Source organism: Octopus bimaculoides, chromosome 2 (assembly GCF_001194135.2).
Source record: "Octopus bimaculoides isolate UCB-OBI-ISO-001 chromosome 2, ASM119413v2, whole genome shotgun sequence".
In the NCBI taxonomy this organism is placed as follows: domain Eukaryota; kingdom Metazoa; phylum Mollusca; class Cephalopoda; order Octopoda; family Octopodidae; genus Octopus; species Octopus bimaculoides.
Genome location: NC_068982.1, coordinates 68,457,232 through 68,466,356, shown reverse-complemented (window position 1 = coordinate 68,466,356; position 9,125 = coordinate 68,457,232). Strand labels below are relative to the sequence as shown.

Here is a 9,125-nt window from a genome sequence, read left to right as displayed (position 1 = left end):
TGTATATTAATGTCTGTGTATATTAATGTCTGTGTATATTAATGTCTGTGTGTATGTTGGTAAGATAATTGATAAGAATTAGCTCCATAGCTGTATGTGTGGAACCTAATCTTGTTTATAGTGAAACACTCTAGCTATATGGCCAATCGTTAAAAGAAAGAAATTTAATCCTTCAGCTAATGAATAAATAATTAGGTGACAGTTTGAATTTTCTATGCAGCACAGTCTAAGTTGGTTTCTCATGTTTTCAGCAATGTGCAAAAATCTTTTGATTTTTAATTTAAAATAAAGTTAAAGCTATATAAAAGGATTTCTATTTGTTATTTTTGGATAGTAGAAGAAAAAAAAAGATACTTGTTTATATTTTACCTCATAATTAAAATTTGTTTAATGTTTATTAAATGCATCTGCATATAGTGAAGTAAGATGCAATGATTAGACAGATGTGAATGATGCACACATGGTAAAAGATGTATCCAGGTGTCAGGTTTATTTTTACAACTCGATAGTTCAGTAGAAGAGTACTTGAAGAGCCATCATATATTTTCTTAGAGTAGTCTTTTGGAACAATTTAATTATATATTTAGTTGTAGGATAATTTTTTTTTTCCCTAAACAGTATTATTTAAATTACTTTGTTTCAAAAGTTTTCATTTCCTCTTTTATAAGCACAAATTAATTTGATTATAAACATGTTTTTGTGTTAAATATTTTGTCAGTTTCTTTGGAACATTTAAAAAAAAATCAAAGTCATTTAAGTACCAATCAAATCCTGGGGTTGATTTAAACTACTGTATGCCTACCTGTGAAGGCAATAGCCTAGTAGTTAGGGTGTTGCATTCCTGACTGTAAGATCATGGTTTCATTTCCCAGACTGGGCGGTGTGTTGTCTTGAGCAAAACATTTCATTTCACATTGCTCCAGTCTACTTAGCTGTAAATGAGTTCCTGCAATAGCTGGGAAGTTAACCCTGTTGTGACTGGTATCCCATTCAAAAGGGTGTATTGTAATCTCAGTCATTTATTTGCCATGGAAACTGGGTTAAGTTCCAACCTTTTAAGTCCTAGGGATCATGGTAAACTTAAGTATATGCTTCCCACAAATTATGGACCTCTGCCTATGTTAGAAAACAATTTTTTGTTCCTAGATTAATTATTCAATAAAATGAGTTTTATTGAGTTTTCTTTTTCTTAAAAATTCTGAGATAATAAGTTAAATGTGTTTTAAACCAGTTTTCTGCCACATTGTTCTCATTTCATATTTAGTTGAAAGGTTATTAAGAAAATAAGAGTATCCTTCCTAATTTAAATCTCGTAAATCTGTAGAAACTCTGCCACCACCATGCCATGTTAAGAAAGGAAGAGTAATATAAGTTGATACTTTATTATTAAAGGTATAAAAGAAAATTTTTAACCCTTTGATACCAGCCCACACAAGACCATTTCTGGTTCTATGATACAAACTTCCTGTTTCAAAAGTGATCTAAATTAAAAACTTCCATCAAAATTTCATGTTTTTGTTCTAAATTCAAGTTAACTAATGGAAAAAGTTGCTTTACTAAATTCTTTGTTTTAAAAATTAATTTAGGTAAAGTGTATTTCAACAGAAATATAGTAATAAAAGGGTTTAAATTTTTTCAGATATTTAATTTAAAGCGTAAACATTACAAATTATTATCTATTCTGAATTTTTTATTAAAATAGTTTGTGCTAAACTCTAATTCTTTGCTTTTCAGAGCCGAGATGAGTCTCCTCTTGATAGTAAATCACCTCCATTTTCCCCTAAACAGTCTCCACCTACATCTCCTACCAACAGAGTGAAATTAGGCAACATCGGCAAGCAACAAACGGCTCCAGCATCTGTTAATACCAGCATGACTACATCAGGGACCAATGTAGCAGCAAATGCAGGGTGTGTTGGACAGGTGACACCAGTAGCTACAGTCTATCCAGCAATGCCTTCCCAGTTTGTAAGCCCTGCAACTACAACACCTGTAACAAACACAACTGGCAATGTAGTTCCAGGGACAGTAGGTAGTGGAAGTGGTTTGCCTGGACTTGTCACTGCTGCTGTTGCTCCATCACCATCCGCGTATACTAACTCGGTGCATGATGTCTCAGGTTGGGCGTCTTTTGAAGACGAAGAAAGTAAAGGTATGATATAAGTTCCTTTTTCCTTAATACTCAATTCATAAAGTAACAAAGATATGATATAAATTTTTCCCTGTCAACAATGGATCAACACTCTTTTCTTAATTCCTCATCATTGACATCCTCATCTTTGTTGTTATCATCATCATTATAAAAATAATAATTCTTTCTACTATATGCACAAGGCCTGATATTTTGTGGGAGGGGGCCAATCAATTATATTGACCCTAGTGCTCAACTGGTACTTGATTTATCTACCCTGAAAAGATGAAAGTAAAGTTAGCATTAGCGGAATTTGAACTTGGAAAGTAAAACTGGAAGAACTACTGCCCAGCATTTTGTCCAATGTGCTAATGATTCTGCCAGCTCACTACCTTAATAATAATAATAATAATAATAATAATAATAATAGTCAAAATTAAAAGAAGAGTGCTATTATCTAGGGAACGATATTTCGACATCTTGTGTGTCTTCAACGGGTTCAAAAAATAAATTTGTCAATCTACTTTATTTTGGTTAATATAGAAAGGATTGAGGTAACTCCTCCTGAAGATATAGAGTCAGAAGTAAAAGAACCCATTGAAAACACACAAGATGTCGAAGTATCGTTCACTAGATAACAATGGCACTCTTCTTTCAATTTGACTATATCTTCAGGCAGAGTTACCTCAATCCTTTCTATATTAATAATAATAATAATAATAATAATCCTTTCAACAAGGCCTGAAATTTTGCATCAACTCCAGTACTCAAGTCAATTACATTGACCCCACTGCTAAACTAGTATTTATTTATCAACCCTGTAAAGATGAAAGGCAAAATCAACCTTGGCAGAATTTGAATTTAGAACATAAAATGCATGAAATGCCGCTAAATATTTTATCTGTCATACTAAAGATTCTGCCAGCTCACCACCTTAATAATAATAATAATAATAATAATAATAATAATTAATAATATTGAGTTATTAAGAATGAAATGCCTGATTTTGAACTGAAAGTTTATTTTACTTTATCTCAACAAAAAGCAATGCAGTTAAAGTATGCAACATAATTTTGCCATTTTATCAGTGGCTTATTTATGCCAGCAGTGAAGAATTCTGGAGAGCTAGGGGTGAGAAAATCATGAAGGGCTGCTTTTTGCATCTTCTTCAGATTTGAAGTTTTTTCCTTGCAAAATGTTGTTTAATGCCTGGTAAACATGATAGTCAGTTGGTGCAAGGTCTGGTGAATATGGTGAATGACAGAATACTTCCAGGTTTCTCTAGCTTGAGTAGCATTCTTTGTGCAACATGTAGTTGAGCATTTTCTTGCAAGAGAATTGGCCTGTCTCTTTTGACCAATCTCAGTTGTTTAATTGCAAATTCACTCATCATTTCATCTAATTGGTTGATGTATACATCTGCTGTAATTGACTTATCAGGTCTCATGAAGCTGTAGTGGATGACACCAGTGCTGGACCACCAAACAGACACCATTAGCTTCTTTTTTTTTTTGGATTGTGTTATGGCACTTTGTCTCTATCCAACTACCATGCAGAATGCTTGCTATTGTTGAAAAGAATCCATTTTTCATCAAACGTAACAATATGATGCAAAAATTGTTTGCTTTTGTGCTGTGACAGCAAAGAACAGCAAGTTTGAAGACAACATGTCATTTGATGCATGTTCAGATCATGTGATACCCACTTGTCCAGCTTCTTTACCATGCTGATTTGTTTCAGATGGTCCAATACAGTTGGAATCAAAACATCAAACCTTGTTGTTTGAGATGTATCTGCTTCCAATACAGTTTCCAGCTCATCATTATCCACCTTGGTCTCAGGTCTACCACGGGTTGATTTTCAAGAGTAAAGTCACCATCAGTGTATAGTGCGCTCATTTGCCACATCTTCACCAAACACCTCATTGATGTTTCAAGTTGTCTGGGATGCATTGGTTCCACGACAGAACTCCTATTATAAACAGCATGAATTTTTGATTTATTCATGGGTTCACAAAAATTGATTTATAAAAGAAAACTCACAATATAATCAGACACCACAAATTGCATTTCGAAAAATGATGCAACTCTTCAATGTTGTAAAACAAAGAATTGTCAGAATAAAACATTAGAGTTAATGACTGTCAAACTTGGTACATAAGAAAATCAGACATTTCATTCTTAATGACCAGATAATTATATTAATAATAATAATAATGATGATGATGATGTCTACTTTTCCATGCTTGCATTGGATACACAGGATTATGTTGGGGTAGAGTTTTCTGTAGCTGGGTGCCCTTCTGTTTTCAAGTGAGGTAATAATCTCTACCTATCAGACAAACAGCTAGGATGTTGTTACTTGGAAAACTGGAAACAAATGGCACCTTTTGAATGAGCCTTTTGTTTACAAAAATTGTGCAAGCTGTCATGACATGTTCAGAAGTTTGGATACTCTTTTGCAATGGGCTGCAAGGGAATAGCACTATCAGTGAGAGTATTGTCTACAACCAGCAAACACATGAAGACAAAATGAAATACAAAATTCAAACATGTGCATGCATGCATGCGTGCGTGCGCGCGCACACACACACACACACACACACACACACACACACACACAGAGGGAGAGAGAGAAAGATTCTTTAAGTTCCTGACAACCAAATTCACTCACAAGGCTTTGCTTGAGCTTGTGGCTGTAGTACTATACACTTGCCCAAAGTGCCATGCAGCAGGACAATCGTAATTGCAAAGCAAACTTCTTAACAACATAGCCAGTGGCTCTTTTCTTAAGTTTGTTCGATGTGGGACTAACATTGAAAATTACAACTTCGACAATTGGTAAAATCATAGACCATATACTGACAAAGAAACTTTTTACTTCTCTTGTCTGTTGGTCTTATGATGTGGGATGGCTAGATTAACTCATAGTTGTTTGAATTTAGGCCTCATTGAGAAGAATGTTTTTCTAAAATTCCAGAAAATCTATGAAATACCTTAGATTTTAGTAATATGAAACTTAATGTTATAATGTCATACATATTTCTATTTTTTTATCTTAACTGTTGATATGTATTTCTTGAAAATTGAACTGATTGTAATCTGTTGCATACAAATGCATTGCAGTTATTTACTCTTGATTTTTCTAAGTGAATTTAAATTATTTTTAAGTAACTAAAAAAAAATAATTTTCTGTTTATTTATCAACTATATTTTAATACATTTTAAATACTAAATTATCATTTCAACTTCTATATGTATTTTGCTTCTCTTCTATTAATCAATAGGTCTATTAGATACGGGAGCCAACAAAATGTCTTGGGAGAATATAGAAAGTCAAGGTGTTGATTCCTCATCTATTAGTTCTGAAAATGAAAGTATTGATGATGTGTGGACTATATCAAAAGAACAGAGAGAATACTATCTGAAGCAATTCAAAACAATGCAACCCGAAGAAAATGGTGTAATAATAGGTAAGACATTCCAAATACATATTGTTTTCAACCCAAATTAATTATGTTTTAATTAAGTACTTCATATGTTGCAAACTTATTTGTTTACGATATTTGTAATATTTTAACTAGCACTACTATTACTACTACAACAACAACAACAAATTCACATGATTTTCATGCAGCAAAAGAATACAATAAAAAATAGACAACCAGAAAATCATCATCATTACTGTTTAATATGTCTGTTTTCCATGCTGACTTGGGTTGGGTGGTTTGACAGGAGTTGACAATCCAGAAAACTGCATCTTGCTCCAATGTCTGATTTTGCTTGGTTTCTATAACTGGACGTGCTTCCTAGCACCAACCACTCTCCAGACTTGTGCTGGGTGCTCTTTATGTGACTCCAGCACAAGTGAGTTCACCAAGTAACTTGCAAGACAAGCTCCCTCAACTGAGGAAGGTGGTCTTAGGCCTGCTGCTGCTGATGATGATAATAATAGTAATCTTTTCTACTATAGGCACAAAGTCTGAAATTTTGGAGGAGGGTGTAAGTTGATTACATCGACTCTGGTACTCAACTGGTACTTATTTTATTGACTCCGAAAGGATGAAAGGTCAAGCTGACCTCAGCGGAATTTGAACTCAGAATGTACAGATGGATGAAATGCTTCTAAACATTTTGCCTGGCATGCTAGCGATTCTGCCATCTTGCTGCCTTAGATAATAATAATAATAATGATAATAACCATATCAGTCCCAAGTGATGATAATGTAGCTCTAAAAGAGATTCGAGCGAGATCGTTGCCAGTGCCACCGAACTGGCTCCTGTGCAGGTGGCACGTAAAATACACCATTTGAGCGTGGCCATTGCCAGTACCACCTGATTGGCCTTCGTGCTGGTGGCACGTAAAAGCACCTACTACACTCTTGGAGTGGTTGGCGTTAGGAAGGGCATCCAGCTGTAGAAACTCTGCCAAATCAGATTGGAGCCTGGTGTAGCCATCTGGAAAGCGGACGTTAAACAACGATGACGATGATGGCTAAATCATCTAAATATAAAGATCTGGAAATAGTGATAACTAGAATGTGAGGCCTAAAAACATTAGGTGCTTTGGGAATGATCAAAAAAATTTGCAGATAAATACATAAATACAACACCAGGACTTACAAATATGCATAACATACAGAAACTGGCACCTCTAGGCATTGTGCATATATTACATAGGTTGCTTTCAATATAGTAAAAATAACAAAACTAAAACAAAACACTGCACAGAGCTGTACTTGGTAGTGCAGTGAAAGCATATAATAAAAATAAGACAACTGAATAATGATAATAATAATGGTTTCAAATTTTGGCACAACAAAATGTGGGGAAGGAGCTAGTCAATTACACTGACCTCCATACTTAACTGGTACTTTACCAACCCTGAGGAAAAATGGAAGGTAAAGTTGACCTTGGTGTGATTTAAATTCAGAATGTAAAAGAGCCAGGAGAAATGTTTCCAAGCATTTTGTCCAATACACTAAAGATGCTGCCAGCTTGCTGCTTTAATAATAATAATAATAATAATGATGATGATGATAACGACGACGATGATGGCGGTGGCGGCATTGTTGTTGTTGCCGCTTGCTGCAGCAGCATAGCTGCACATACATAGGCATCATACAACCTGCCTTTCACTCTGTTACCAACAAAGATAATGATAATAAAGTGGATTGAGTAGGTGGATAAAGTAATGGGATAGGTCAATCCATCTGTTATTCCAGCATGGATTGAGCAGTTCATCAGGGTGTAAGATAGCTCTTATTTTCTCAAAACTAATACAGAATGTTTGAGAAAAACGAACTTCCAAATGTATTGTCACGCATCGTCATCATCATCATTGTTTTTATGTCCACTTTTCAATGCTTGAAATTCATTGCAATATATTCTCTACAGATGGATGTCCTTCTTCTCACCAACCTTCACTTGTTTCCAAGCAAGTTAAATCTTTACAGTGAAGTAGATTCTCTTGTTGACTAACTATAGTTCTCCTTTGATAGTGAAATAATCATTCCTTAACATTGTTATGACATATATCAAAATACATAACAGCAATGAAAAAAAAATTTGTCTTTCACTTTCTATACAGAATAATTTAATTCTCAAATGTTGGTTTCTTAATTATATTCTTATTTTTGCTTTTGATTTCTAGGAAGTATCGCTAAAGAATTTTTTGAAAAATCCAAGTTGCCTGTTCATGAACTGTCAAAAATTTGGTAAGTTTTAGTTTGATTTGAGAGGAGTCACATATCCTATTTACCTTTATGTCTTTTAGAGAGTTCATTTTTTAAGATATTAAATTATATTATAGATTCTATTCAATTTCAAGGTGATTTATTGGACATCCTGCAAGATGAAAAACAAAACCCGTCAAAGGGTGGAGGAATTCAAGAGAGTCAATAGCTAGCCAGTAATATGTATAGTGAAGGCATGTGGCCTAATGGTTGTAGTTATGCTCTCGTGATTGTGAGATTGTGGTTTCGATTCCCAGACTGGCTGTACATTGTTCTTGACCAGGGTATTTTATTTCGCATTGCTCCAGTCCACTTAGCTGTAAATGGGTAACCTTGTCACAGATTGGTGTACAAGAGTGAGATGTTGACTCGGGAAAATCACTTGAGCAGCCATCTCACAAGCCATGTTTTGTATTCAGCGATTGAAAGGATGAATAGTACAACTTGACTTGTACTGTGAATTCCAACTAGTCGGAGTTGGATGCTCAACCATGTTGGAGGATGCATGGAATATATCTAGATTACTGTTTTCGGAGCTGCTAGAAGTGGGAGAGACCCAGAAAACATTCTGTATTAGTTTTGAGAAAAATGTACTTCCAAATGTATTGTCACACATTGGGCACTATAAAATGTGCATTTAAATGTTATTGATCTTAGTCATAATTATTGACTTGAGCCATTTTCAATAATTATTGATTTGAGTCATTGTCAATAATCCTGATTTCTCTAAATAATTTACTATGTAAATTTCTATTAAATATCTGTAAAATAGTTTGGTTCTAACAAAGTAGGCTATATTAGTATTGTATACTTAATATTACCAAGCTATGAAGGTGGCAAACTGGCAGAATTGTTAGCACACTGGGCAAAATGCTTAGCAGCATTTTGTCTGTCTTCACATTCTGCATTCAGATTCCACTGAGGTCAACTTTGCCTTTCATTTTTTCAGGGTTGATAAAATAAGTACCAGTTGAGTACTGAAGTTGATGAAATCAACATATCCTCATTCCCTGAAATTGCTGGCCTTACACTAAAATTTGAAATCAATTTTATCAAGCCTTAGATATTGTATCTGAGCATTTCAGTCAGAAGCTCATATTAAACTAAAATGTAGATTACTGATATTAACTGTTTTGGAAGCACTGCTTTTTTCTTTCTTTTCTGAAATGCTTTGCATTGATTTCATTATATAAAAAAGAGATTCTTCACCATCAGACCTACACAGCTTGTGTGGCTAAGTCTACATAAGTTAGTTATCCC

General features: G+C 34.3%; 1 protein-coding gene across 13 annotated transcripts in view; it reads left to right on the top strand.

Moving 5' to 3' along the window:
- Positions 1 to 9,125, top strand: part of LOC106879514 (ralBP1-associated Eps domain-containing protein 1) — a 138,270-nt gene that overhangs the window by 85,200 nt on the left and 43,945 nt on the right. For all 13 annotated transcript variants that reach the window (XM_052978091.1, XM_052978097.1, XM_014929138.2 and 10 more), the window contains 3 exons: positions 1,735 to 2,152; positions 5,418 to 5,603; positions 7,784 to 7,847. In XM_052978091.1, coding sequence (XP_052834051.1) covers positions 1,735 to 2,152; positions 5,418 to 5,603; positions 7,784 to 7,847 — 668 coding nt within the window. The remainder of the gene's footprint in view (positions 1 to 1,734; positions 2,153 to 5,417; positions 5,604 to 7,783; positions 7,848 to 9,125) is intronic.